Below are 27,918 nucleotides of genomic sequence, written 5' to 3'. Positions count from 1 at the left end.
CCATCACGGAGATATCTTGAAAAATAGTGAGCGGTGAGACTATTCTAAGTCTTGCCGTCGCTGAACACATGAAAGTTGGCTAATAACCGCAAAAATGAGTCCCGGTAGAAAGGGATGCACAATATAGTAGATGTTTAAATTCGCACTGCCAGGAATAGTGTCATCTGCTACTTTGTTTGTCCACGGATCTCATCTCGCACGGACACTACAATCAAGTACATCACTTCTGAAGGAGCCCCATAGGTCAATCCGCTGGCTCCAGACCCACGTAGTATATGTTTAATAGTCCGAACGTGAGTGGGAGCGGGAGCTAGAGCTTCTTAGCTGCCTTTAGCTGCCTTTAGCTGCCTCTACAATTACGGACTCTGTAGTTGCATTCTCAAGTCATACCATGTAATTCAGTTACAGCGATTACATACTGATTCAAGACACACAATCTAGCTTTGGTGGCGCCCCGCATTTCGACTAACTACTGCTGGCGTCCTTACTTCTGGCGAATCGGAGAAGAGAGCGAACGAGAACGAGCGAGAGCGATCGCGAGCGAGAGCGGATCCCGATTGTATGCCCCAGCTCATGATCCCCGCGAAATATTTGCTATAGGCCGGCCTCTAGGCATTACTAGATTTCAATCAATTCTGCGAATCGACATCAGTATCCGCTTCTGCTTGGACCCTTTGACTATGACATATCTTATTCTTCTCCGATCCAGAATTGGACCCATTTCGGAGATTCCATTAGTCCATGTGTAGAAAACGTGGAATTGACTTCAAGCCAATCAGATCTGCCCAGTAGGTCATCATGACTGAATTTTGCATTTGAAGGGCAAACCCACTCATGAATTTGAGCTCTTTGTTTTCCTCTTATGACATTCATATAATCAAAAGAGTGGCCAGTATAGAAACCGATGCTCTGTTCAGCTTCTTGCTCAAAAGATATAAAATTTATCGCAAGTAAATGCCTTTGTGCAGGCCAGTGAGAGAAATTAAAACTTAATCCAGTCCTTCAATACAGCTTCCTCCTTAGGGATGAAACATCGCAACAAAGTAATTACAAGGCAAGGATGGCCACAATAGCCGAAAGCAGAGCAGTAAACCCGGGAGCCGATTGAATGGCAGCATTGGTGGTCGCAGACGGAGAGCTGGAACCCGAGGCCGAGGAAGACCCAGATCCAGATCCAGATCCAGATGGCATGCGACCCTGGCCAGCTGCTAGGGTCTTGTTGGCGGCGAGAGGCTGGAGCATCTTCGGCTGAGCCGCGCAAGTGTCGTTCATGGCGAGCGGGCATTTCTCGTCGGTACAAATGCTCTGGTAATCGGCGCCCTGTGACTTGATGACAGTAGTCTTGGGAGCGCAGCGGTAGTCGAACAGTTTCTCAAGGGTCTCGGCGACGGCGGTGATGTCCGACTTTGCGACACCAAAAGAAGCAGCGGACATGCCTACTTGCTCAATGAAGTAGCCCATCTGATAGGGGTCGAGAACCATGAACCTGCCCACGATCTGTGAGCATGCGTGGAGCGAGGGAAATTTCACCAGCGCGACTTACTTGTGAACTTCGTACATGCTAGAATCTCCAGCGTAGGCGGCGAAGCCTTTCATACCAACACCGGAGCAGCCAAGTAGATCGCCGAAGAACTCGTAGAGGTGAGTCATAAGCTTACTGTTTTCGAGGTCAGCTAATCCTTTCGAATGTTTTGGAGAGAGGAATATCTTACTATTGGTTCGATGACATGTCATCAGCAGGCATGTTCTTCATGAGAGGGGCAGCGGCGCCTCCATCCAGGAAGTTCTTCGCGACACCCATCTTCCCTCCGTCATTGGTGGAAGCGAGACCACCATCGAAGTACGGCATCAAGTTGACCTTGGTCCCATTGTACATGCCATTAGGGTTCAAGATTCCAGGAACACTCACGCCAACGTTCGGCTGGGTGTAGTTCCCGATGACAGCAGTGTTGACTAACAGGGTCAGGAGGGTGTACTGGTTGGTGGCATTGTTGGTTTTCAACAATGCTGTCGTGTAGTAGTCGCAGATGGATTCATTAGCTGGGCGCTGGGCAACAGCTGCACCAACCGTGACCAAAGCAATAACGGCAGACTTGAAGATCATGACGGAGGTACTTAGAAAAAATTATTAACCGAATATTATTCCGAATATTATTGAAAGGAATAGTTCCTGAGGGATATGGCCTGTATTTAAATAGTTCAAAGGAACGACAGCGCCCTGAGCCCATGGGCTGTGGCCGGATTTCTAGTCACTCTAAAAGGAAAAGATAGTCTATCATCTACATCGGGCGAGGCCATTAATGCTTTTCATCGTAGCGTCAGTGCCCGGTTACCCCGGCTGTCCCCTCCCCCGGGGAAACATACCAGTGGGAATGCCTCTCTCTAGGCAGGTGGATTGAACTCGCCTCGACGAAGTGGATAAATACCTGTCAGTTACAAATGCGTAATACAGTAGTCAACCCTGTGTATGATTCACACATTGTTACACATCGAGTACGGATATATTCGCCTTGCTGATTGGCAATTGGCTCGCCAAGTCCCTTGAGATTCAAAGGAAGCCCCCCACCTCCCCCCCCCCCCCCCCGAAGTGGGAAAAGAAAAGGTATATGAAACGCAGTGTAGGTAAGGAATAAACAGCAAGGAAGCAGATGAAGTTGAGAAAACGTAACATCCACAACCGGATTTGTCCACGATAGCTCTCAAATGAAGGATCCTGCGTTGCGGTCAGACGTTCCATTGAGCACCCCTCCGGCAAAAGTAGGATAGAAAGGCTGCGTATTTCACTTCATGACGTACTTATACCAGGACTCGACAACCTCTTCGAAATCAACTTCTCGTCTTTAGTGCTCACAAAGTCACCAAAGTCTGCCGTGTCATCGCCCTTGGGGGTTTGGAATGCCGCTGTTGCTGTTATCGCCATGTGGCGCGCCACTAGGAAGTGTACTAGTATCTGTCGTTTTATGCTTATCGTTATCAGAGGGAGTTGGTTGTTCAGGGGGAAGACGCTCGTATTATCGCGGGTTTAGTGCCTACAACAAAGATGGTAAAACAAACGTTTAAGCACTGGCATAAAAAGTATACCACATGGACTCTTTGGGAGCAATTTAATTATAATTTTGTCAGCTTCATAAATAGCTGAATCCCGGCACTCCCTGGATTTAAATGTCTACTGACTATTACAATGGCTAATCCGATCTATCGCGATCTAACTATCAAGCATCGGGAATTGTGGGTTTGTTTAGTCAGCCCCTCACTTTGTCCGAACACGAGCATAACGTTATGCTTGATTCGAACATTTACTGCAGTCGGTCATCAAAGTCTGTCTTTAACCAAGACAATCACGTTATGCTACTTCCACAGACTTACCATAATGATCTTTTCTGGTCCATCCTTTCGCTAACGAGTGGCACACAAAATTGTTATGGTCTGGGTCATACGAAAATATACTTCGAGCAATAAACTATTTAAATCCACCGTATAGTCTATATTTTCATCCTTTCTCATCATATTCAAGCTTCACAGTCTTCTACTGAACAGCTAAATTCGATCGAAGGAATATTTGTTTAACTATTTCCACTACATTCTGCTCGAAATGCCTCGCTTTAATAGCCCTGTCGATAATGCTCAGTTATTCTATCGCGACTACAAACCGGTAACCACGAGCACTATCGATTCCCAGAGCGTGAGCCCATCCAACCCAGCTATTCTTTTCATCCATGGATGGCCATACTCCTCATTGATGTGGGACGACATCGCCGTTCCCTTGTGTAAGTTCCATAATTTTCGATGCATCGCGCCGGACCGGCGTGGATTCGGAAAAAGCGACTGGAATGGTCCCCGAAGTGATGGCAACATCACCTACAATACCTTCGCTCAAGACACGAATTATCTCGTTGAGGACGTCCTTAATCTTGGGCCGTTTGTGGTTGTTGCACTGAGCATGGGCCCCGGCGAAAGCATACTGGCTTTTGACGCGAATGAATACTTCCGACAGAATTGCAAGGTATGCTATACTCTCAAAGACCCCACCAAAATCAGCATAATTGATGCCAATTGACTGCACCAAGGGATTCGTGTGGGTTGCATCAGATTTCTCCGGCAACTCCCGGAAGACGGACAAAGAATTGGCAGAGCATGAGGCCGTTTGGAAATCGATTCTCGATGGCCTTGCTACCTCCCGCGCCGAATACACACATTCTGCATTACCAGGTGTGATTGTTGGGAGCTCACAATACCACTTGGCCCCTGAGACCCTAGCACACTATGAGCGAATTGTCTCAGATGCCGATGCGTTAGCGATTCAAGGCTGCGCCCGCGCTATAAGACTAGTCGACTTCTCAGAAAAATTGCGTCGGATTGGAAAAGATTATTCGACACCGATCCTCTGCATCCATGGCGACTCTGATACCGGTTCTCCATATGAGACCACTGCGAAGGTGATGAAAGAGATCGTTCCGAGAGCCCGGGTGAAGATATACGAGCAGGGCGCCCATGGTAAATTTCACCGACCCCAATAGTCTACAAACGATCTTTTCAGACTAATTTAAAACCTAGCACTTCAAGTCACACATAGGGAGCAATTGGTGGAAGATATCTTGGAATTTGTTCGAAATCTGTCTTCCTGTTAGCAACGGAATTCGATGTGTTGTTCTAATGGAGTGAAGCTTTGAAGCTGTTTTGTGTATTATGGAGCTATCATTTTGTTACCAGAGCCAGAAATTCGTAAATTTGCACTGATCTGTTTGCTTTTCTATCCTGAAAAAGTCTAATTCTATTTCCTGCGAACCTAAGTGGCCAACTCCGTTAGCTTATTGGGTATCATATACACACCAGCGTGACCCGCTTCGCTCTCTATGTCGTCTTCTTGAAACTTCTTGCTCTCAACATCGCTTCTTTCAAATTCTTTGGTCTTTCTTTGCAGCATGTTTCTGTAATATCCATATGACCCATGTATATTCGTTTCCATAGCAGCAAGTCATACAGATGGCATGCCGCCCTCTCACAAGTATACAGGAATGCTAGTTACACTAGAGGTCATACGCAACCACAATACCCAATAGTTATCACAGATGAGGCTGGACAAGTCTAACATATCAAAACTATATAAGACCATATCGATTCCCGCTGAGACGGGGAGTCCCACATCTAAGATAGATAATAACGTCCAGTCTCTCGCAAGGCATAGTAAGTTGATCCACACTTACCATCGAAATTGAATCTCATGTGTCAGACCATGTACCTACCAAATATTTTCACCACCTTCCTGTTAGCATTCGGCGCCTTTACCTCAGTACAGGCTATCAAGTGCGCTTGCAATGGAGGAACTGAACACTCTAGAACGGCCTGTGATGCAATCGGTGCTCGATACGGGGTCTATGGATGTGGGTTTACAGGTTGCTGTGTCCACAGCGGGAGGCAACAATCGCGGTTCATTAATATGTGTAGAGACCTTGGGTATGGGTTCAAACGGTGTGATGACTGTGCGGAGTGTTGAGAAATGGACATTGAGAGTTGCCCTAGCTGGACTTAGAGCCTGCTAGTAGCTTAGGAAGCGGATTCCAGAATGAAATTAGTAAAATTAAAACCATCAGTTCTTATGCTACGTGAGAGAAAAATGGCAATATCCCTGCTAGGACTGGACCTAGCGAACGAAACGCAAAGAAAGTAGAGTGGGGGTGATAGCTCTTAATAAGAAGAGGCCCGGCGACGAGTAGTTGTCCGGGCTCATAACCTCTAAAGGAAAGCGGCAATGGGATTGTCTACTGAAGGAAGAGAAGAAAACTATCCAGAATATACAATGAAAGAAAATTCTGCATCGTTTGCGAGGCTGAGAGCAATGACTCGGTCCTGCGCAAAAGTAACGTAGGAGGGGGTATCTTTCAAGCTGTCGGATATCTTTTAGTTGGTGATGATCTCACCGGTCTCGCTCACAAGATGGTCTTGAACACTAATAGGTCCTTCACCGACACCGGTCAGAATGACCCGGCTCACACCATCCTTGAGTGTGCTCAAGACGCGGGTGTCAATCTTCTCCAGCTCAACGCCCGGAGCGGTGACGTTGGCCAAAGTCTCGTAGAAGGGGCCGCCCCAGCCCTCAGTCTCCGAGCCAAGAATGGCCTTGGCCGTGCCGGCGACGAGCGCGGAGTCCTTCTCCTCGTAGTAGATCACGGCATTCGGGCCTGCGTCAAAGGTGTATGCGCAAACCGTGCGACCAACCGCACGGTTGATATCGTGGACCAGACGCACAGCGGCGCGGGAAACGTCATTCATGTAGAAAATCGGGGGCCACGAGTCCAGGCAGGTAGCGTGGAACGTGTTGGAGTCGCGCATAGTGATCTCGGCAAACTTGGGGAAGTCCCGGTCCCTGATAGCGGCCTCAATGGCAGCCATACGCTCGGGCACGACGGACTCGACTCTCCTAGCGAAGAGCTCCGAGGTGCCCACGGTGGTCTGCATTCCCTCTGTGCTGGGAACATCCTTCTTCTCCGCGCTGACAACCAGAACCAACGCCCGCATCTCCGGCCAGTGGGAAGCTGGCGCGACCTCCTCGGCCAGACTGTCGCTACCGTCTGCAAGATCGCCGCTGCGCCATGCGACGTAACCGCCCATGAGAGACCGACATGCTGAGCCTGACCCCTGACGGGCAATCCGGCTCAACTCGGTGGGAGACTGAGGCAATTGGTAGAGATCGGCAACGGCACGAACAAGAGCCGCGAAACCGGCAGCCGAGCTCGCAAGACCCGCCGCGGTAGGGAAGTTGTTCTCGGACACGATCCGGAGAGGGAGGGCAGAGAGTTTTGGAAGCGAGGAATCGGCGGCCTCGATTTCCTGACGGAGGGATCGCAAATTGGAAAGACAGGCGAGAGTGCGCTTCGAGGAGGAAATATCCTGCGGCTTGCCGTTGAGACTGAGGGTGTCGTCCTTGGGGTACTTGGCCGAGCAGGAGGCGGTAGTCAGGGTGCGAAGAGAACGCTGAGAGAGGGTCACCGAGAGAGAGGGATTGGTCGGCAGGTTGAGCGTGACATCGCGCTTGCCCCAGTACCTGTGAAAGACCAAGTCAGGAGGGGATTGGACGGTGAGATGATGAGGGACATAGTGTGATGATTGACTTACTTGATGACAGCAATGTTGACCGGAGCAGTAGTAGTGGCCCGGTAAACGGGCTTGCTAGAATCGGACGCCATTGATTGATCCAGTGTAGTGTGTTGGAGGGGTAAATAAGAAAGGAGGCCGAGGAGGAAGTGCGAATGTTGATCTGGGCGGTGAAGGCAAATTTGTCTCCGGCCGATCGATCTACAACTGTCCAACTAACTACAAACAACTCACCTCAACATGGGGGCCGGGGCAAGCACTCCTTCTCCAGAGACACCAAACGGGTCGTGTCCAGTTGATCACAAAACTCGAGAGGTCTGGTTGCAGCAGCACCGGGGCTCCGACTCACCACATCCGCCAGCCCCCGATGCAGCAGCCTCCGAACAAAGTCAACGACCAGGGACAAAATCACATCGCCCTCTATCCGCAGACCGAGAAGTGAGCTCCATCCCTCGAGCTGGAGACACCGCCGCAGGACTATGTCCAGAAGGCAACAAAGGCGCACCATCTCCCTACGCACCTTCCCCATACGCAGCCTCGCACGGCAGCCCGTCCAATGCCGAATCCGAAACGGGCAAGGATGAGGCGACAGGCAACTGGATCTACCCGTCCGAGAAACAGTTCTTCGAGGCGTTGATGCGCAAAGGCAACACGCCTGCCTCTGCCTCGTCTGCCTCGGAACTGGCTACATCGGTAGCTTCTATTATTCCCATCCACAATGCCGTCAACGAGCGCGCCTGGAAGCAGATTCTGGAATGGGAGGCCAAGGCTCCATCTACAGATCCGGGCAGCAAGAAGTGCGGAGGACCGAAGTTGTTTTCGTTCCGAGGACTTGGAGTGGAGCCACAGTTCTTGAGCCCCCGCGCGCGGGTCAATGGATGGCTTGGCTACCAGCGGCCGTTCGATCGACATGACTGGGTTGTGGAGCGATGTGGTGGAGATAAAGTTGAGTACGTGATTGATTTCTATCAAGGCAAATCCGCGGGCAATGGCGGCCCGTCGGGACTGGCAGCCAATGCGGGACCAGACAAACTCAGCTTCTATTTGGATGTTCGGCCGAAACTCAACAGCTATGAAGGGTGGCGGATGAGATTCAACCGGTTTACTGGCCTATAACAGGCGGTTCCCTGAAACCGGGGGCTGGAATCATTCAATGTATAATGCATGTATAACAAGAGCTATGTACGATATTGTCCTGACGGACCGGGAAGCAGACAAATAAAGATCACCCGTTCTCCATTCCAAAGACGCCAAACAGCAAGGAAAACATGAAGGATGCCCATGCGAGCATCGTGGGGCATCGGGGATATCGTGCAAAAACATGACCAGGGGTAAAGCAGCAGACCGTAAAATCAAACCAGGAGCCAGCTCTAAGTACCCGTCTATCCGAGGACAACGGCGAGCACAATGATAGCCAGAATAACGGCAAGAATGACGAGTAGGCAGCACGCTTTATTGCGAGCCTGCTTCTGATACCGATGGGCTGAACGGAGCTCGGTATTCGCGCCCCGGGTGTCCTGAGTGACGTTTTCAACGTTCTCGCTGACGATATCCAGCTGGCCGCCTTGTTCATGGACGATGTGTGCAACATCCCGGAACAATTCGTTCAATTCGCCGACGCTCTGCTCGATATTGCGGATCTCGGCCTCGCGCTCAATGATCAGCGTCTCTTGGAAATCCACTTCATCCTGGTTGGCCAGCTGCGACCGCTGCTCGAGTAGCAGGTCCTGTTGTTGCGACTCGCCAGGGCCGGATGGGTGTCCGCCGTCTTCCGTTGCAGCGCGAGCAGCGACTGCCGATCGCTGCTTCTCCAGTGCGCGACGCTGCACCGTCTGGAATTCATCCAGGGAGGCCTTGAACTCGGTGGACAGCTTCTGCTGCGTCCATTTTTGAGAGGGCTAAAGGGTATGTCAGAGCCATCGAGGACGAGTACCAAAAGGGAAGATAAACATACATTGACCTCCTCCCATGTCTGGAGCTTCTTGATTTCTTCTCCGGCGTCCTTGAACCCCGTACGCGTCTCCTCTAGTAGATTGTGAATCCGTTCGCGCACTCGCTCCGTATCGCGCTTGGTTCCAATAAGAGCAACCTGTTCAGAGAGTCTAGTGATGTTGCTGGTCAGGGTAAACAGTTGGTTCGAGAGGGTCTCAGCGAGACGGTCGAAGTCGGGGTCATCGCGATACTGCGGGTCGTCCGATCGGCGGAAGGTGGTAGGCTGGGCCTCAAGGGAGTTGAGGCGATCGAAAGACATGATGACGCTTCAAGTAAACGGCGGGTGATGGAGCGGGAAGACAAACGGAGACGCAAGATGCGAGGTGGTTGGCATGACGAGATCAGCTGCTGCCTGTGGATGCCCGGAATTGCAGGCCCTCATAGTCACCTGACCGACCCTGCCGCGTTATCCCTGAATAGGCATAGCGGCCAGTGTGTTTTGATGCTGCTCCAAAGATCCTCAGTCTGTTCTTCACTGTCGAAGCTTTACTCAGCACAACACCTCGGGGTCGGGCCTGCTTGTCACCACCGTCACTGGCCTGTCATTTTGCACCTGCAGGACTTTGATTCCCCTTGGGACAAGTCTCCTCGATCATGCTATAATCGACTATCTCCTTCTCCAGTGCCATCCCACCCCGAGCTTCGCCATCATGGCTGCTGCTGCACAACCCCGGCTGTATAGGCGCATCGTAACCTCGGCGCTGCACCGACGGTTTGTTCACGCCTCTGCGCTTGCGCTCCTCGTCTGCTACATCATTGCAATTGCGATCGGGGACAAATCGTCCTGTAAGTCGCGTCCAGTCGGAGAAGGTCGCTCTCGCAAATCAAACATCAAGCTGACGGTAGCATCCCCTAGTTCTCTGGTCATGGTTCCCCATCGGTGCATGCGGCATTCGCACGGTCCTGCTCTTTCTTTCGTCCCTTGTTGTCTTCGTCCTGCGCGTCGGCCAACTGCACATCGGCTCGAGAACGACGACATCCTCGCTCGCCACTTTTAAATACCTGTTCCCACTTCATGTCGTCCAAACTTTTGGATGGTACCTCTTCTCCGCGTGGTGGTTCACCGAGATCTACCTCTGGTCCTCCTCGGCGACCGCCCACCTTGAGATGGTGAATCGAGGCAGGTATGGTTAAGCACACAATTGCCGATTTGGAATTAGGCTGATTATGTTCAGGTCATATGAACGACCGACGTTGAACGAACGACCCATCTATCTTCATACCTACCACATCCTCGTGGCATGCGCACAGGCAATGGCTCACCTCTACTACGACTACGACTGCATTCCAGTGCCCGTTGCGAAACGTGTTCCGAAGGCCGCTGATGATCGTACGCACCCGGTACCTTCGACTTTGAAATATATTCAAAGCGCTTTACCTAAGGCCATTGTGTGTGGCATAACCAGAAGCGTTGTGGTTGCCGGCGTCACCCCCTTGGTGTATAAGATGCTTCTCAGACAGACCGCGTGGAGCTGGTCCCTGTACTTTGCCAAGCTCTTCTGGAACTTCTCCAGGTCCGCTGCTGAGCCCGACACGTTCCTGCCGCCAGGGTTTGTGGGTCTAGTCCTCCGATCACTTTTCTCTGGTGGATTGTTGGTTATTTGCTGGCAGACAACGAACCTTTTCTTCTCTATTTTCATCGGCAAAGAGCCCCTCAAACGGGGGCAACCTCTTACTTCAGAGGCCAAGGATCCTAATGGCAGCCTGCTCACTGGTCTGAAGGCGAAAAAGCCGACTTTGAAAACCTTTGCACTCTGGGAACTCAGTCTCATCAGTCAAGGCATGCCTGAGCGTCGGAAGACCATTTTCAACGAGATCGATCGTGACAATAGCTCGACTTGGTCCCAGGTTCTAGAGTGTGTCACCGATGTGATCAAGGCCATTACAGCTAGGATTGAGGCAACCAAGAATCCCGCACCTGGTGTCACGTCGGCACCACAGGGCGAGACAGCTCAGCCAACTCTCCAGACTCTGCCACGATTAACCGACCCTCCTAAAAGCGATAACATCTTTGCAGATTCCCCAAAGGCCACTTCACAACGGGACAAATTCGGCGAGGCCTTCAGCTCAGCTGCCAAATCATATGGACAGTCACCAGATTGGACGCCGACTGCACGGGCCCGAGCCCGTGATGTATTCGATCGCGCCTCGTCGGTAATGCTCAGCCCTGAAAGGAAACAGAAGCTTCTTGGCTCTTCCCAGGACCTGAAGTTGCTCACCGGCGGCGCCTCGGCGACACACAAGCCCGAGGATCTCAACCCGTTCCTTGCACAGATCCTCCGGTCGCCGATCGGTCAGCTCTTCCGACAGACATTTGCCCAGCGGGCGTCGAGTATTGTTCTGGGCACCCCCGAATCGTCCCTGTGTTCCATAGTTGACGCAGTGGAGTCTTTGTCTCGGCTCTTGGTTGCGAGCTTGGCGGAAGATCAATATGGCAAGGTCCAGGCCGATGTTCCCGCTGTGGTCCGTCTGTTCACGCAGACCATCATGACTCTGGAGGCATTTGTTCACAACGGTGGCTTGAGTGCGCACTGGACAGATGTCAACTTCCCTCCGTCCAGCAAGCCCGAGGCACAGGCTGAAGCACGTCGAGTCCCTGACGTGGAACTGGTGCTGGATACTCTGAAGAACTCTCTTGGAGACCTTTTGACTGCGTTCAATCCATACTTGCGCGATATTGGTCTTGGAGGCAAGGATTTGCGGCTTGCAAAGGAAGCGGCTGGTTTTGCTGCGGAAGAGACGACATCATGATCTACCACGTTCTCATATCTGTGGAATGATCTGGCATGTACCACAAGAGAGCAATTGGCAAAACGTGCCACGAGAGCCTCTCAACTTTTCTGTGTATTATTGCTATTGTTTTTATTGCAGCTTGGGTCTCAGTGGATAAATGCATGGTTAGGCGTTTCTATTGCTGGGGCGCGGCTGTGTAGTGGGATAGAAGTAGAATGGAGTTCCAGTCCCTGAAATGAAGAAAGTCATGGGATAGTGTCACTGATATGTTGCGCTGCTGTATACGATTTGGAACCCGATCACGTGATGCACTGTCAACTTCAACATCGCTCCTTCTGTTTTCATCCTCTGCCACATCTCCCAGACAGTCGGTGGTAGCTCGATTGCATCTGACATAAACACATTCCATTGCCAATACAATGCCAGTGCTATTAAACAACGTCTACCACCTCCGCCGGGTGGCAGACACATCTGAGAAGGCATGTTTCATCTGCTACAAGCCCACAACAAGCGTGATGATCACGCCCGATAACAAGGTAGGGGGCTACAACATGCACATGCTATCTTCTGAGTTGGGATATTCAATTTTCAGAGTCAAAGAATCTGTTTGTACAAGTACTGACAAATTCCCTAGGACTTCTTCTACGTGTGCCCCGCACACCTCCAAGACCGCCACTTCTGCTCTCCTATAGTCGACGCAGAAGCCGAAGCTGCCCGCCGCAAGGAGGAGGCAATGGCTCAGGAGATTGAGAAGGTTAAGAAAGAGTATGAGGAAAAGCAGCGGCGAAAGAAGGAGCGTGAAAAGAAGGCTGGGAAGGATGATGATAAAAAGGAGAAGGACGCCAAGGATAAAGAAAAAGGAAAAGGGAAAGATGAATCGGAGTCGAATGCTACTGATGAAAAGGAGAGAGATGATAAGGTATGTGGTTGCAATAACGGCGAGACTCCTAGAAGGTCATTGATCAAACTTCTTTAGATTGATTCAATCCGGAAGGCTGGGACGGGGTCCAAGGCAGATAATTCACCGCGAGTCTTTTCTTTACACAAGTATGCGTTTCCCTTTCATCTCGCTGGCTGTGTGGATACGATTGAGTAGGAACTGATGGGAATACAGAAACTTCTATCAAATGCGCATTGATCGGCTGCGCAATATTGAAATGGCCAAGCGAAACCAGGAGAGAATGAAGAATCCTTCTCTCTTTCCCTCTGTTCCGACAGGTGACATCTGAATTCGATTTGTTAAAATGTTGTCAACATTTTCAGCATGGTGTTTGGCGTTCGCATATTTCGATGCAATGGGGAAGGGTTCAGTGAGGATCACGCCGTAGCAGATAAACCGGGATCCTCAAAGCATTCACTGCTTATTGAACTTCGTTTTTTTTTTTTCAAGAATCAGCAAATGAGACGAAGCCGTTGATCAAGAATATCAACAATACATAGCCTGTGCGGTGATGTTGGCTTACCCACTAACTTATTAGGCTCAAGGCGCATATTAAGTCTATTCTATAGGGGAATTTATATGATTCTAAAGCTTAAGGAGACCTCTATCTCGCTTAGTAGGATAATAGTATAGTACTTCTGCTATCTACTATCTCATCCACGATATGAGAGAGCGCCAGACCCTCACCACGTCTCAGATGGCCGCAGAAGCTGAATGCAGAAAGCTTACGCTGACATCGTACCCTGCCGCTGATGCTTGACACACGTGGGTGGTCCTTGCCATGCAAATTTTAATCGTAAGCTGAGGGACCTAGGTGGATAATCGGTCCTTGTGCCTTGGGCTGCCGTCGATGAGTGGTGTAATGGTCGTCCGAGAAGACTTTTTCGGGTGCTTGGTGATCCAGTGAAAGTCTTGGACTCAGAAATTGGTGACAGCCAAGCGTTTACGCTCTATCGCGACTGCGAGGCCAACCTTTGATTAAGATTCTGACTGACGTCAGGGGTCCGACCCACTGCGGAGGCTGCGTGTCCGGCCACAGTCGCTGCACGTGGGATACATTCCCTGCAATTCGAAAGTCGCAACACGGTTCTCTGGCCACGCGAAATGAACTGGAATGGAAAGGGTCTTGCCAGACACGTGGGCCTTAGTCAATCCAGCCAATGACGTCGCGGGAGTATGTCATCAATTTACGGTGATCGGAACGTGAGCGTTTGCAAAAGGTTCATCCCTCTCTCTCATCTCAAACAAAGTGAAAAAAAATGACAGAGTTCGTGACAAGCCTCACTCACACCAGGTAGAGTAGTAGTATTAGAGTAGTAGTATTATTCATTCGCCCGATGTAGCTCGCTTTATATATATACTGCTATGCGGGAAAATTATCAAGCCAGACTGTGGCGAGGAAATTACTACCGGAGCCCAGATAGCGGGCCACCCAGCCTGGCCCCAGAACCCCATCTAACCAAACCTCCACTTATTTCCATAAAGTCGTCCGTGCAAGTTCTAGGATTAATCTTGTCCGATATGTCGTCGCGATGGCACGAAGTCTTCTTAGAAATTAAGACTTATATCGAGTGCTAAAGACAGAACGCAACAAGGGAAGATGGTGCGTCTATTTTCACTTGCTTTTCTGGTCTCGTAGGCGTGGAAGTGCTTGGTTGCAATCCAGGAGCCATGTATGAGGATCGACGCTGTCGTCACATGGTAGTGGACACCGAGTTTGCTCCAGTACGCTTTAACATTTAAGGATTGCGCCACTCCGGTCATAGATCCCCACATCGTCCAACTCTAGTCTGCCGCAGTGGGGTCGGTGCTCTTCAGGCACATAGTTCGAAGGTTTTCTTCCGGCAATGCTCAGAGCCACCCATCAGGGCAACGTGATCGCTCCCTGCGTTCCTATATGTCAGTCTACCCTTATGGTTTTATTTGGCACAGCTTCGATATGTACTTTGAATGGATGGGCATCGGGAAAAAAAAGTTAGTTCCAACCCCCTTCCCCCAACACACACGCAACCCGAAAAGGACAATATCAATGTCGTTCATTTAGTCTTTATTAACCGGGATGTCGCACCCTCTCTTTGATTATTGCGATTCTCCTGTCAGACATCAGAGGACTTCCCTGTCCTATCGCAACCTCGTAGGGTAAGTTGCAGATCTCCATCATTAGTGCATCTTTCCACGCGAGCCAGGACCATCCGTTGATCCCATCCCAGTATTGGCCTGGATAATCCAGTGAAACACCATGGCATTCGCGCAAGACTATAAGACGGACTATACGTCCTCCGAAGTCATGGAGTCCCACGAGAAGGTCGCTTTCGACGAGCTGATCCGCCCCTCCGACAGCTACACGGCCGAGGGCAAATACTGGGCTGACCTGCCCCTCGGTCAGCGTATCAAATGGTGTCTGAGCCAGGATGCGTCCGAAACCGGAAAGGAACTTGCCTGGTTGTGGGATATGTTTAAAGCCGACCCGCTGGCGCCCATTGGCTACTACTTCAAGAACTTCGTTCTACCCGGCGCTGGTCTCTGTCTCGAAGGGTGAGTTGAGACCCTCCTTCTAAGGAAGACATCACTAATCCTTTTGGTTACAGTTACGTGCTCTTCTCCGTCAGCAATGTCGAAGCACTCGTCCAAGTTGTCTGGCCCCAATGCTGGGACGCGGACTCCGGTACCCCTACATGCAGTCAAAACTGGGTCGCCGCGGTCAGCTATCTCGAGATTGTTGGTATCCTGCTCGGTCAGCTCCTCGTTGGTTACCTTGGTGACATGTAAGCACTTTTTCGGCCGTCAAGCCGTTGGATCGGCCACCATGCTTATCGCAGAATCACAGGATTGGTCGTCGCTTTGGTCTCATCCAGGATGCCGTCATCATGTTCGTCGGTCTTCTCATGCTTACTGCCGCCTGGGGCGTCACCTTGAATGGCTGGGTGATTTGCTACGCCATATCTCTCCTTTTCTACAGCATCGGCGTTGGTGGTGAGTACCCGATGACCGCCACCATTGGTATGGAGAAGGGTTACTCCACCGGCAGGGTCACCACCAACGAAGACCGTCTGCACCGTGGTCGCTCTGTGGTCGGCGCGTTCCTGATGCAGGGCTGGGGCCAGTTCTTCAATCAGGTTATACTCATTATCTTTTTCTTGATATTTCACCACGGCGACAGCAATCCCCCGATCTCCAAGGTCACTGCACAATGGACCTACCGTGTGTCCTTCGGCATCCCGGCCGTTCTCACTCTCTGGCTAGTGTATTACCGTGCCTACCATATGAAGGCTGCGAGTAAGCAGCTAAACGCCCAGAAGAAGAAGGCCTCTGTGACTGGCTATGACTGGGAGTCGTTCCGTCTCACCTTCAAACACTTCGGCCCTCGCGTGATTGCCACTGCGGGTGGCTGGTTCGCCAACGATGTCTTCTTCTACGGAAACAAAATCTTCTCGAGCAACTTTATTAGCGTCATCAACCCGAAAGCATCGGACACAGTGATGCTCACTTGGCTCTGGAACCTGGTTAACATTGGAGTTGAACTTGCTGGTTACTACTGCGCCATGTGGTTGGTTGATAGCAAGCTCTACGGCCGCAAGTGGATGCAGATCATTGGTTTCCTGCTATGCTTTATCCTCTTTGTTATTCCTGCATTCATGTTCGAATTTTTCCAGGAACCTGCCAACATCGCTGGCTTCCAGGCCATGTATTTCCTGAGCTCATTCTTCAACCAGTTCGGTCCCAACTGTATCACCTTCCTGGTGGCGGCCGAAGTCTTCCCAACCCCGATCCGTGGTACCGCCCATGGTATCTCGGCCGCCGCAGGAAAGCTGGGTGCTCTGGTTATTGCCATTATCGGCAACTATGTCTCAAGCTACACGACGCAGTTCCGCATTGTGCCGTGGTTCGGTCTGGCTGGTGCTTTGCTGACGCTGCTGTTCCTTCCCGACACAACCGGACTAGATCTCCGTGAGCAGGAGCGCCGTTGGCAGTACATCCGTGAGGGCCGTGAGCATGAGTATCATGGTGCCGCTGTTAACAGCCGCCACTTGTCGTGGTGGGAACGCATGACCGGAAAGGGCAAGCACTACAACCCGGAGCTAGATTACCAGATGAAGGTCAAGGAATTCCGTGCTGAGTGGGAGACGGCTATGGCCAGCCGCATCGATGAGAAGGAGGCCATGTTTGACTTGGATGAGGTCGATGAGTCCATCACGCATGGTGCCGTCCATGAATACTTCACGCGAACCAGCCCAGAGCTCCGCGGCAAGGATGCCAACGGCAGCCAGGAGACCGCAGTTCTGCCACCTGCTGCTACCGAGCAGCAGATCCTTGGCCACAAGTAAACATGCTCTCTCCTCTCTGGGCTGTTCACGTCACAGTGACGCCCGAATGATCCGGCCCGGACACGTCGTGGTTCTCGCGTCGGTTTCAAAACGCATTCATTCCCTCTTGACTTTTGAGTTTCCTTGATTTCCTTCTATCCATGTGGCCATGCCAGTTTTCGTCTGTCACCGCGCTAGGTTTACCCCTAGAGGTTTCATGGAGTTTCTTGCCCAGAATGTCGGATTGACGGCCAAAATACGCGTGTCAGATGTTTTAAAAGGTCAATCCGATTTAATTCTGTGCATACTTTCCGAATAATAGAATACCAACCTTTACGTGCCTGATTCTTGCTCGCTGGTGATGGCAGGTTTATGTTTCCTTGGGGGGTACTCACGTACTCACGCTCGCTGCTTGCTCACCGAGTAGAATTAGCACGGCGCTGAGCAGCCTGGTATTGTCCAGGAAACACTTTGTCGTGCCCCTTGCAAAAGCTACCGGCTGCGAAAGCGCACCATCATCAGAATTAGGTCTAAGCTGCAGCTGTTTGGTACCGTGCGCCGGACATAGAACCTGAATCATAATAGATCATAAAGTGGGTCCTTACTGTACCGGCATCAGTCCCTACACCGTTTTCGAATTGTCTTGATTTTAGACTTCCCAGCTTTCATGCGGTGGCGACAAGCACTGTCGTTCATTGGTGGCGCGGCAGATCAAACTCCTACTAATCATACAATAGAGTAACTCCCAATATTTGTAGAATTGGAAATGAGAGCAACGGCAGATAACGTCACTCTCTATCGGTCAACTCTTGCCATATCTAGCACCAAAGATCTAACGATGACGTAGATGCCTACGGTCGCCAATAAATCGAGGGCACCTGCACGACAGTAGCGCAACCCATCATCCAAGCTTTAATAATTTGGGATCCTCCCGTCTCATTCAACATGCCTTCCGCCATTGTAACTGGTGCCACCGGTATGTCCCACTCGTTTGCCACAGCGTCCTACGAATCTAACCAGATAATCAGGCATGACCGGGAGTGCCATTGTTCACCACCTCGTCAAGGACTCGTCCTATGACAAGATCTACGCATTATCGCGCCGCAACCCTGGCTACCAGCACCCCAAGATCCAGCATGTCACCCTGGACCTCCAGGGCTCTGCAGAAGACATGGCCCACCACCTGCGCGGGGTCTCAGCCGAATATATCTATTTCTGTGCTTACCTCGCCCGAGACGATGAGACAGAATTGTTGCGAGTAAACGTGGCGCTCCTGCACAATTTCCTCCAAGCCCTCGCTGTTGCTGGGGCTGACAGAAGGATCAAGCGTTTCATTCTCACTTGTGGCTTAAAGCAGTATGGCGTCCATCTGGGACAGGGCAAGCAGCCCTTCTTAGAAGACGACCCGTTATTGCCGGATGGCGAGGGGAGTGACTCCTGGCCTCCTATATTCTACTATGAGCAACAGAGGGTCCTCGCCGATGCCGCCGTCAATAGCCAATGGGAATGGGTGGTTACCCTGCCCGAGGATGTACTCGGATACGCTAGAGGCAACTTCATGAACGAGGCTACCTCAATTGGGCTCTACTGTGCGGTTAGCAAGGCTCTTCCAGGCTCCGAGCTGCCATTTCCCGGTAGCAAGGCCAATTATTTTACATTCAACTGCTGGACATCGGCGAACCTACACGCTAAATTCTGCCTTTGGGCCGCGCAGGCCCCCGGAGCGGGCAATCACATCTTCAACGTGATAAACGGCGACACGGAGTCCTTTCAGAACCTGTGGCCTCGTCTGGCTGCCCGGTTCGGGTGCACGATTCCGAACCCGATGTTCCCGAGTGGCGGGGTCCCAGACACCAAGGGGTTCAAAGATTACGAGTCGTCGACGATCCGGATGCAGAACCGGCCACCAATCAAGGCGAGAGCATCATCTCTAGGTCTCACTTCAGACCCCCTGGTGGATAATTCTCCCACCCTCTTTCTGCAGGTGGACCCAGAGAAGTGGGCGCGTCGAGCGGATGTGAAAGCCGCCTGGGGTCGATTACGGGATAAGTACCATCTGGACCAGGAGGCATGGGACAAGGCGACGTGGGATTTCCTCGTATTGACCATGGGCCGAGACTGGAGCTGTGTAGCAAGTATGAGCAAGGCTCGCAAGCTAGGATGGACCGGGTATGCGGACACGTGGGAGGAACTGGAAGATACTTTTCAAAAGCTGGAAAAAGAGGGGGGTTCTGCCGCCAGTGGAGCAGCTCCGACAGGACTTCTAGGATATTCTGCGGATTGATTTATGGTATTAGATCATCAGTCAGTAATTTTTCCCTACTTTTCCGAGCTGAAACGAAACCCGGAGTACTTGACAAACTTTACCTGGCATTAAGTTGGCTCGGCTGGTCGATCGATCGACACTGGCTTGGCAAAAATTGCCGGCCACTAGTAGGCATTTGCAGTTTTCGACCTATTATTATTATTATCTCAGAATCAACGATGCTTTGAGCGATATCACAAGGTCCAATGATGCTCTGACCTATGATAGATGCTTCAATGAATGGTCGGAATGGAAATCTTCTGTATGTCTCACACACCCGAGCCCTGCGCTCAATACACCCTCAATCTACCCACGTTTCCCTTATCGATCGGGATGACTCAGTCCCCGTCGGCCAAATTAATCAAAAAAAATGGTTTTTGGACATGACGTTAATGACAATGTCTGCTGAATAATAGATTACAACCTGTCAGGAAATGCGGCATTGGCCGGAAGGTCCTGTGTCAAGAAAATGACCTCACTGAACACAAACAAAATATTCGTACACACATATATATACTCTAGCGACCAGCCTGACTGTTACCGCATAAAAGACCTATGAACATGCAATTACCAATAATTTACTAAACCCATTTTCTGAATTATTTGAACGCGCTCCTGAACGATGCCAAGCGCTGGTGAAGGCCCACGCGTCCTGCTGACAGGCGCCAATGGCTTCGTCGCCTCTCATATCCTCTCCATTCTGATAGATGTATGCATATTGGGCCGCACCCGGCGCGCTAGGCCGCTAACTAGCCAGTAGCGTGGATACTCCGTCACCGCGACGGTGCGCTCTCAGAAAAAGGCAGATGATATCATCAAAACCCACCCGACTTGGAAGGGCAAGGTGGAATTTGCGATCGTCGCGGATTTCACCATCTCCGGACCTTTCGACAATCTTTTCCAGAGCACAAAGGCGCCGTTCAACTACGTGATCCATACGGCATCTCCAGTGACGTTCCAGGTGTCTGATATTCAGAAGGAGGTAATCGAGCCCGCCGTGAAAGGGTAAGTGAATTCCAATCCGGCCCGCCAATGAAGAAGTAGTCTTCCGAAGTGTAGCTCACATCCTCAGAACTACTGAGATTCTGCGGGCCGCCCACCACCACGGTGGCACCGTCTTGAAACGCTTTATCCTGCTGGGAAGTGCCGTATCCGTGCTCAACTCCTTCGAAGATGAGTCTAGGGAAGGAAAGCCGTACACGGAGAAAGATTGGAATCCTGTAAGCAAAGATAGCATCTATTTCATCATCGGGTCACACGTATCTCACCTAGACATAGGTGACGGCTGAGCAAGCCATCGAGAGAAAGGATACCGTTCTTGGATACAACGTGTCCAAGACCCAAGCCGAGGCGGCTGCGTGGGAGTTCATGAAACAGAATTCCCCCTCCTACGACCTGGTCGTGATAAACCCGGACATCATCACCGGCCCAATGATCCACCCGATCGAGGGTCCCAAGTCTATCAATGAGACCAATCAATTTGCCATCGCAAGCTTCATTGACGGAACTTACAAGGAAATTCAAGGGTTGACGTTCCCTTTTTACTTTTTTGTAAGTTTTCCTTCTTCGGCCTCGAAACTCAGTCGACTGGTCATTAAACAGGAACACCCTATCGAGCAACTCTGGCTAATGCACTATGCTCAGGTGGACGTGCGTGACGTGGCCCAGAGCCATGTTGATGCACTGGAGAATCCCGCAGCAGCAAACCAGCGGATTCTTCTCGTCTCGGGGCTCATCACACCGCAATTGGTGGTCAACATCATCCGCAAGAATTTTCCTGCTCTCAAGAACCGAGTCCCGGAGGGAAACCCTTCCCAAATCTTGCCCCCGGGGGTACATCCGACGGGATTCGACATGCGCCACAGTCTGGCGATCCTAGCTAACGGGAAAAAGGATGGCAAGTGGGAGTACATTGGTCTTGAAGCCAGTGTCACTGACGCTGTTGAGTCTATGATCCAAAGTCGTGTCATTTAGTGTGCTTGAGATGGTGTTTGTTTGCGTTGCTCACCTCTGAGCGAATATATAGTATTGACTGCCTGAGTATTTCACTAAGTGATCAACGTTCATCCAATAAGCGCTCACTAAGAGCTAGTCATCACACGTGTGACTACCCTATGCATAATCACCAAGCCCAAGCCCGTGCTAACATTACTCAGTGAGCCGGAGCCTGAGCGCCCTCATAAAAGCAGCGGCAGTCTAGATTGGGAAATCCCCACCCGGCAGCATCCTGTCTATATACGGAGTAGGGGGCATATATACCCTCCTGTTTCCGGTTAGGCGGTGCGTACGATCATCTCCCGCTCTAGGCAATGCCGCGGGCATCTACTCCCGCCAACACCCCTGTCGTCGGGGAATTTGCGGTGAATCACCCGCTGCCACGACAGCGGTGGCCTTGCGTGCTACCATGCTATCATTTCGCAGATCTTTGCATGTACAAAAGCAAAAAACGGAGCGGACGGGGAATGATAAGCACTAGTTAGTAGGGCTGTTTTCTCTCGCTGTTTACAGTAGTAGTTGCGCGGCGTGCTTGCGCTTGCAACCATGAGAATACCCCGCCTTAGGCCACCTCACCTCTGTCTTAGTGGGCGTCTAGATTATTGACTCCTCGTCATTTTGCATTGTGTTCGCCGTTTACGAACATACGAGGCGAGGCGCATGTCGATCGGGCCCGTGCTTGCACGAGTTTGAAACGTGGAGTCGCTCGCCAGAGAATGCTGCAGCAATAGCCAGGATAGTTATTTGAACGGGATGCCTGATTTGATGCAGCTCGATCAGCCTTACCAGGCAGAGATTGGCTACGTCATAGAGGGAGAATCAAGCCAATCGATTTGCACGAGATGCTCCTATCGAGCGGACTTTTGATAACCATATACGAGTTCTGTGTCGTGTTCGTGTTGTGCGATCTTTGATAGTCAATCCCAACAGGCTTCAATATGGCTGTATCTTGGTTTTCAGTACGCAGTAGCCTGGTACTCATAGTACGTACTATGCATTCGTAATGTGAGCCAAGTCTTTGCAAAGCTAACTTAGTTGCCTAGCAATGCCACACAGTACTTCGTCCACAATCCAGACCACCAGACATGGTCAGCAGGATAGAATCCAATAGGGACCGAAAGTTTGATTCATTCCTGCCAGGCAGTAACTACTGCTGTAGTTGGTAGGAAACTCACACTTGCTTGCACAGGTGGTAGCCACATATCTGTAAGGTCCCCATGATTTAGATAGGCTTCCACTTAATATTCCAATACCATAGTGTACAGTGCACGTCGGCAACACAGCACTCTTTCATTCTTCTAGATTACTTCTCACACCGTCTTGCATCAGGCGGACAACGCCTGCCCCGAGAAAGTATAAAACTCGCGGGCTTGAGCCGAGGGTATGTATGATGTCGGAATCCTTCGAATAAAGCTTCGAGTTTACAATAACACGTTTTGGAAGACCGATGATCGCCGGCTACATACATATGCGGAGTAACGATGCGTTACGGATCCATGTCTACACCCGTTAAGGCTATAGTTGAGATAAGTGGACCGTGTCTTTCTCCAGCTTATTTGGGTCAAGACAGTGGGGAAGGGGGCTGTGCAATGCTGCCGAGCTTGAACGTTGACCCAAAAGCAGGACGCATTTGTTTCTTGCACGGTGCGTTGTGTGTGGGGAGGATTTGTAGATCAATCATTTGCCTTGCATCTGGCACTCATGTAAATGGTGGTTTTTGGAGGGGAAGAAGTCGATCCAACCGCAGTAATAACCGACGGGAATGGCCAAGAAATTATAACTTGGCACCGATGTGGATTAGGGAGAAGATAAGAAACAGTGTTCCAACTTGCAAGTCAGTAGTAGGCTGAATCTGAAACCGCAGCCGAGTGTCACAGATCTGTGCAGGTCACAATTACAATCTCTTTATATTTCCTCCATACTGAACTCTATATGGGATAGTTATGTAGCATTATCGGGGGAGCTAACTAAAGGAAGGAAGGAAGCTTGGATGATATCAGGCCGCGGAGTTTCACTTGGCATGGCCCCACTACTAGCTCGGAGCTCTCCCCTGCACGAGGAAGCAGCTCTCAAGGTCTTAGCCTCTAAAGGGAAAGTTTTAGATACCATGCTTAAGTTTGACGTACCTGCCGAGGTAGTTACATATACGGCTTGTTACTACTGACACACAAAAGCTCCACCAGGCCATCCGCAGCCTGTTTTTAAATACATAATAAGAAAGTCCATGGAAATGATAGAAAACCATAACCATACCTGACCGGTAATACGCATACATCCCGGGGACGCGGGTCCAATCAGGAAGGCGAGGAGCAGACCCGCTTTTGCACAGCCTCCCTCGTTGGAGCACCAACCGCCGTCATCTCCTTCCCTGTTGACAGCCTGGGCCGAGGGTGGGCTGGAGGGGAAGGAAAGCGATGGTTGGCTGGTTCGTGTGCATGGTCTTAGCTATACCAGGGCCAGTCATTTAACTAAAAGAGTAATTTCAATACTTTGTATACTTCATATAGTTAAATTCACAGAGGATTGAGTCTCAATTGTCCGTGTGAAGGAGTTAGCGATTTGTTGTGTGCCCCGTCGTACAAGGCTGCGTAAGGCGTAGGGTTAGCCTAGTAAATACACCGCTTTAGATTTATGTTTACATATAGAACTGACTACTAGGGGCCAACCAGTGTATTTGCAATAAGGCTGGCGCGTCGAGAGTCGGGCGAGACCAACTACAGTATTTTCATAAATAAAATCTTAATGCCGGAATAGGAAGCTGACAAGGGCCAAACGTTGACGCCTGGGTAATAGCCCTGAAACGCCGTGGCGCCCGGGTTTGCGGATACACGAATCTGTTCAGACTTCAGCCACGATAACTCTTTTCCGATTCTCGAAAAGTTTGAGAAAGCGCCCGGCACTCCACATGACGCAAGTGGGCCCGTCCGGTATATCCTCAAAGAGCAGGTTGCTTCAGGTATGTGGTCGGGGCTGGCAGAGATCGCCATGGCCTCGATAATGAATTTGATTGGGTATTTTGCAAGTAACATATAATCATGGGTCGTAAATCTGTATGGATATGCATATGCGCTACATGCCCAATGGTCATGGTATTATTCGAAGCGTCGGCCTCAAAGATTCCCACGCCCCGAACCAGAGCCGTTGGATTCAGAGGACCGCATTCCCGGAGGCAGGCGGATGCCGAGCGTGGCGGGAGCGCCTCGCGCCATGTCCGCTTGGTTCGCCATATCCACTCGAGCCTTAGCAAGACCGATCGCAGGCACCACCCAGCCACCGCAGCTGCATTGCATGCCTTGCCATGCGAATTTTCCGATATTGGCCCCGCAGGCAGCGTTGGGGCAGGTCAGACGCCCGGATAATGGGGCGTCTTCTGACCCATCTTCTGGTGACGATGGGAACAAACTCGGGCGCATCCATGTAAGCGGATGTAAGAAGATGTGCGCGCAGTCCTTATTTGCCTGGGATTTGACAGTGTTCTTTCCCAACTCGTGAGGAATGATGAATGGGGATGTTGCCAGCTTGCGCCTGGTCGATAATCGGTTAGGTACGTTTCATCGTATAGATTTTGGGGGGCGATATGTACCTGCATTTCCGGCATTTGATCTCCACCGCCCGGTCTGCTTCCTGCTGGGGATGAAGTGGTTGTTCGTCTTCGAACCGAACGGACTTCATTTCGGGGGCCCGGCCACACGCTACACTTTCCTCGACGTCGCGACGATACAACCACCGCTGGTACGCAGGCTGGCTGGTGACATCTTCTGGGCAGCCCATCTCGTGGTACAGCACGAGCTGTTCCATAAAGCCGTCATTTGGCTCACATAGCGGCCGGCACTCCCTCAACTGCGCCAGCGCAGATTGCGGCGTGAGCGTCCCAGGCTGCTGGTGGAGCAGGTAGGCAAGACAGATAGTAGCGGAGCGGGACTTGCCCATTGCACTGCATCGGCATTGTCAGTCACCGCCAGAAGTAGATGAAGAGTGGATTCCAGCCACGCGCAGATCGCACTTTATAGGCACGTAATGACGTAGGAGGCATGAAGCCACAAGGCGCACAACACCTCGGACAGGCGAAAAGGAAAGAAAACCAAGTGGTTTTAGGCAGGTGGTGGCAAGACGTGAAAGAAACAAATGGACTAACCAATGTACAAGCACGCCGCCCCCGGTATCCAACCCGGCCTGGATGAACTTGATGGCGGTGGGGAAATGCTCCAGAAGGTTCTCATCATCGACATCATCGACATCGATGAAATGATGGCGATAGGGTGCAAATGTTGTCTCCTCAGCTGTGTTCAGTCGAAGCACGGACAGCACATGGGTGATATTTTCCCTGGCCATCGCAGCTTTGTTTTTGAGGCAGAAAATCCTGCAGCTAGGGGTTAGCGGCAGCCATAACAACAATAGCAGTTGAATTTCATCAACGGAGGACCTGGATTAGGATACTACTAACCCTCCGATGTAGAGATTATGGCCTGAGATGCGATTCATGGCCATGGTGGTGGTGGTCAGAGGTGGACTTCACCTTCACCCTTCATGTGCAAAGGTGTGTTGTTAGGATGTTGTAGATCTTGTAGAATATGCAGATCAGACACGAAATAATTGCAATAATTGATCTCGGACCGTGCAGAGTAGTCACTGTACCCTGCAACTCCCGTCCGACAGGCTCTGACTAGGGGAAAGATAAGGGCCGAGGCAAACTAGCCCAGATAAGGAATTAGGGCAAGGGCTATTTCCGGCCTCAGGCATCAACTGTACCGTATGCTACGCCGCGCTCTAGGAAATGTTCATTGTCCAACTTCTGTACTTGGCATCGTCTATTTGATTCGCCCAGACCAAAACATCGGCAATAATTACTTTACCAGATCCCCGTTCACTGGGGCAGGCTGATCCGAGACTCTGGACAATATCCACTTAACTACACTCCGCATTTTAACAAATTCCATACGTACATACATACATCTTAGGTCCTGATTCCTCAGATTGCCACCACCATCGAGCTGAAATGTACCCAGCGTGGCCAAACCAAACAGCCACCATGTGTGATAGGTAGCCGAGAAAGTTCACGCTTCACAGCATCAGTGATGCAAGGGGCTTACGCACGCCGAACTTTTCGACACGTTGCTGTGGCCAACCTTCTGTGGGACACTACACTCCTTTCGGACATGGCGGCTGGCGCCCACGCGCTGCAGCCCTCTAGGGCTTAAGGCTGACCGGCTACAACACGGGTTTCCACGGGACGGTTGAAACCGTGATTGTTTACTGTTTACAGTAACGCTCCCGCCAAGACTGTGGTTCTGCCAAATCCTGTTTGTGCTTAGTTGCCGACACCGATACGGGATAAACGTCGGCCACCCCGTGGACCTGGACTGGCCGCGATCGATTGGAAATGTGCAAGACTATGGAGTACGTACTGCGACTAGGCTTGTCTAGGCTTGGGTACGAATCAATCCGCCAAGACCCCCGTTGCCACCCACAAGTCAGCGATTTGGATCGAGCTGCCAGAAAGGCTGAGATGCATCTAGGACGTGCATAGCCTTGTAGTGTTCGCAAGGCTAACGTTAGCCTGAGTTTAGCCCGAGTCATGTCTAAGACTCGCGGGTCTGACAAGTGTCGGCTGTGAGAGGGAAAAGAGGGCGATTTGCCCAGGTTTGTGTTCCTCCTTGCTCGCTTGCTTCATCCCGCGTCGCCGGAGAGTAACTAACTAGTAGCTCAGTTCCAAGCGTTCCAGGCGACAGAACCTTGGGAAAAAGCCAAGCCCCAACTTTACTTACCCATGGTGATTACTCATCGCCCGTGGTTTTCTGGTTATATTTCGAGAGGTGCTGCTTCTTTTTCTTTTTTACGTTCTTATTCGCTGCTCCGTGGGGTTCCCCCTATTATTGCGCACCGCCCATTGCTCGCCCTACCGTGCCCCTCCTGCTGAAATCAGCCAGAATGAGCAAAATGACAGTGGACCGACAATAATGTGGCAGTGCAATGCATCCCGGGCCCTAAGTGGAACCCGCTAAGACTCCCCTGTCCGTGGGTCAAGGCCAACGACCACTCACCGTTGTCCGCGGTGATGTGGAGGCAATAGATCGGCCTTTAAGAATGTTCTCTCTCGACTCTGCATCCCTTCGCTCTCGTGTGAGACGCACCAGGGGGTTCCGCCTGCTCCGGATGTCAGAGAAGTGGAGTTGGAGTGCCGCCACCCGCCGGATTCTTCACCGCAGACTGGCTGAAAGTCTGCCCGGACATACTAAGCAGTAGTAGTGATAACTTATTATTCAACGCCTCTTGAGGCGTCCAGTAACTATACGAGCGAAACTATCACTCGATCAGCGGTCTAGCCTTAATTTCGGCGGGCCAAACTAGTAAGGATGTAGGTAAAACTGGCCGGGTTTCGAGTTTAAAAGCCATTCCCCCCAGCCTTACCACGATAAGTTACATATTCAGGTCGTGTGTCATCCAACGTGGCAACCGTTCCACGCGGTTATTACATATTACTCTCCAGATCGGACGATCCTGATCCTCTTTCTGTAAACTATTTTCTTCTCCTTGAATTCCCCACCGCCGTACCCGTA

The 27,918-nt window shown here is 51.1% G+C and overlaps 11 protein-coding genes across 11 annotated transcripts; 7 read left to right on the top strand and 4 right to left on the bottom strand.

The window, feature by feature from the left end:
- Nucleotides 1-1,047: 1,047 nt before the first annotated feature.
- On the bottom strand, nucleotides 1,048-2,104 carry N7474_008525 (uncharacterized protein; the record flags this gene model as incomplete). Its single annotated transcript, XM_057199935.1, has 3 exons — nucleotides 1,048-1,486; nucleotides 1,544-1,657; nucleotides 1,713-2,104. 3 exons carry the CDS (start codon nucleotides 2,102-2,104, stop codon nucleotides 1,048-1,050), a joined length of 945 nt encoding a protein of 314 aa, XP_057050636.1.
- Nucleotides 2,105-3,592: 1,488 nt separating this feature from the next.
- Nucleotides 3,593-4,628, top strand: N7474_008524 (alpha/beta fold hydrolase; the record flags this gene model as incomplete). Its single annotated transcript, XM_057199934.1, has 3 exons — nucleotides 3,593-4,003; nucleotides 4,068-4,494; nucleotides 4,555-4,628. The coding sequence occupies 3 exons, from the start codon at nucleotides 3,593-3,595 to the stop codon at nucleotides 4,626-4,628; spliced, it is 912 nt and encodes a 303-aa protein (XP_057050635.1).
- A 1,270-nt stretch (nucleotides 4,629-5,898) lies between these two features.
- Nucleotides 5,899-7,184, bottom strand: mvd1 (diphosphomevalonate decarboxylase MVD1; the record flags this gene model as incomplete). Its single annotated transcript, XM_057199933.1, has 2 exons — nucleotides 5,899-7,042; nucleotides 7,114-7,184. 2 exons carry the CDS (start codon nucleotides 7,182-7,184, stop codon nucleotides 5,899-5,901), a joined length of 1,215 nt encoding a protein of 404 aa, XP_057050634.1.
- Nucleotides 7,185-7,332: 148 nt separating this feature from the next.
- N7474_008522 (cytochrome c1 heme lyase CYT2) lies at nucleotides 7,333-8,208 on the top strand (the record flags this gene model as incomplete). The annotated part of the gene is made up of 1 exon (XM_057199932.1): nucleotides 7,333-8,208. The coding sequence occupies one exon, from the start codon at nucleotides 7,333-7,335 to the stop codon at nucleotides 8,206-8,208; it is 876 nt and encodes a 291-aa protein (XP_057050633.1).
- A 266-nt stretch (nucleotides 8,209-8,474) lies between these two features.
- N7474_008521 (SNAP receptor PEP12) lies at nucleotides 8,475-9,343 on the bottom strand (the record flags this gene model as incomplete). The annotated part of the gene is made up of 2 exons (XM_057199931.1): nucleotides 8,475-8,990; nucleotides 9,047-9,343. The coding sequence occupies 2 exons, from the start codon at nucleotides 9,341-9,343 to the stop codon at nucleotides 8,475-8,477; spliced, it is 813 nt and encodes a 270-aa protein (XP_057050632.1).
- Nucleotides 9,344-9,734: 391 nt separating this feature from the next.
- Nucleotides 9,735-11,835, top strand: N7474_008520 (nucleoporin NDC1; the record flags this gene model as incomplete). Its single annotated transcript, XM_057199930.1, has 3 exons — nucleotides 9,735-9,870; nucleotides 9,941-10,208; nucleotides 10,260-11,835. The coding sequence occupies 3 exons, from the start codon at nucleotides 9,735-9,737 to the stop codon at nucleotides 11,833-11,835; spliced, it is 1,980 nt and encodes a 659-aa protein (XP_057050631.1).
- Nucleotides 11,836-12,236: 401 nt separating this feature from the next.
- Nucleotides 12,237-13,046, top strand: N7474_008519 (AAA-ATPase Vps4-associated 1 family protein; the record flags this gene model as incomplete). Its single annotated transcript, XM_057199929.1, has 4 exons — nucleotides 12,237-12,353; nucleotides 12,452-12,736; nucleotides 12,794-12,864; nucleotides 12,932-13,046. The coding sequence occupies 4 exons, from the start codon at nucleotides 12,237-12,239 to the stop codon at nucleotides 13,044-13,046; spliced, it is 588 nt and encodes a 195-aa protein (XP_057050630.1).
- A 1,950-nt stretch (nucleotides 13,047-14,996) lies between these two features.
- On the top strand, nucleotides 14,997-17,082 carry N7474_008518 (uncharacterized protein; the record flags this gene model as incomplete). The annotated part of the gene is made up of 3 exons (XM_057199928.1): nucleotides 14,997-15,292; nucleotides 15,346-15,522; nucleotides 15,585-17,082. The coding sequence occupies 3 exons, from the start codon at nucleotides 14,997-14,999 to the stop codon at nucleotides 17,080-17,082; spliced, it is 1,971 nt and encodes a 656-aa protein (XP_057050629.1).
- A 924-nt stretch (nucleotides 17,083-18,006) lies between these two features.
- Nucleotides 18,007-19,345, top strand: N7474_008517 (SDR family oxidoreductase; the record flags this gene model as incomplete). The annotated part of the gene is made up of 2 exons (XM_057199927.1): nucleotides 18,007-18,037; nucleotides 18,090-19,345. 2 exons carry the CDS (start codon nucleotides 18,007-18,009, stop codon nucleotides 19,343-19,345), a joined length of 1,287 nt encoding a protein of 428 aa, XP_057050628.1.
- A 643-nt stretch (nucleotides 19,346-19,988) lies between these two features.
- N7474_008516 (NAD dependent epimerase/dehydratase) lies at nucleotides 19,989-21,340 on the top strand (the record flags this gene model as incomplete). Its single annotated transcript, XM_057199926.1, has 5 exons — nucleotides 19,989-20,075; nucleotides 20,127-20,371; nucleotides 20,439-20,586; nucleotides 20,645-20,917; nucleotides 20,969-21,340. The coding sequence occupies 5 exons, from the start codon at nucleotides 19,989-19,991 to the stop codon at nucleotides 21,338-21,340; spliced, it is 1,125 nt and encodes a 374-aa protein (XP_057050627.1).
- A 3,131-nt stretch (nucleotides 21,341-24,471) lies between these two features.
- dspC (dual specificity phosphatase YVH1) lies at nucleotides 24,472-25,849 on the bottom strand (the record flags this gene model as incomplete). Its single annotated transcript, XM_057199925.1, has 4 exons — nucleotides 24,472-24,886; nucleotides 24,945-25,295; nucleotides 25,497-25,721; nucleotides 25,806-25,849. 4 exons carry the CDS (start codon nucleotides 25,847-25,849, stop codon nucleotides 24,472-24,474), a joined length of 1,035 nt encoding a protein of 344 aa, XP_057050626.1.
- Nucleotides 25,850-27,918: the final 2,069 nt, after the last annotated feature.

Source organism: Penicillium riverlandense (genome assembly GCF_028828495.1).
Source record: "Penicillium riverlandense strain IBT 135883 chromosome Unknown utg000007l_segment0_segment0, whole genome shotgun sequence".
In the NCBI taxonomy this organism is placed as follows: domain Eukaryota; kingdom Fungi; phylum Ascomycota; class Eurotiomycetes; order Eurotiales; family Aspergillaceae; genus Penicillium; species Penicillium riverlandense.
This window is presented reverse-complemented; position numbering and strand designations above follow the sequence as displayed.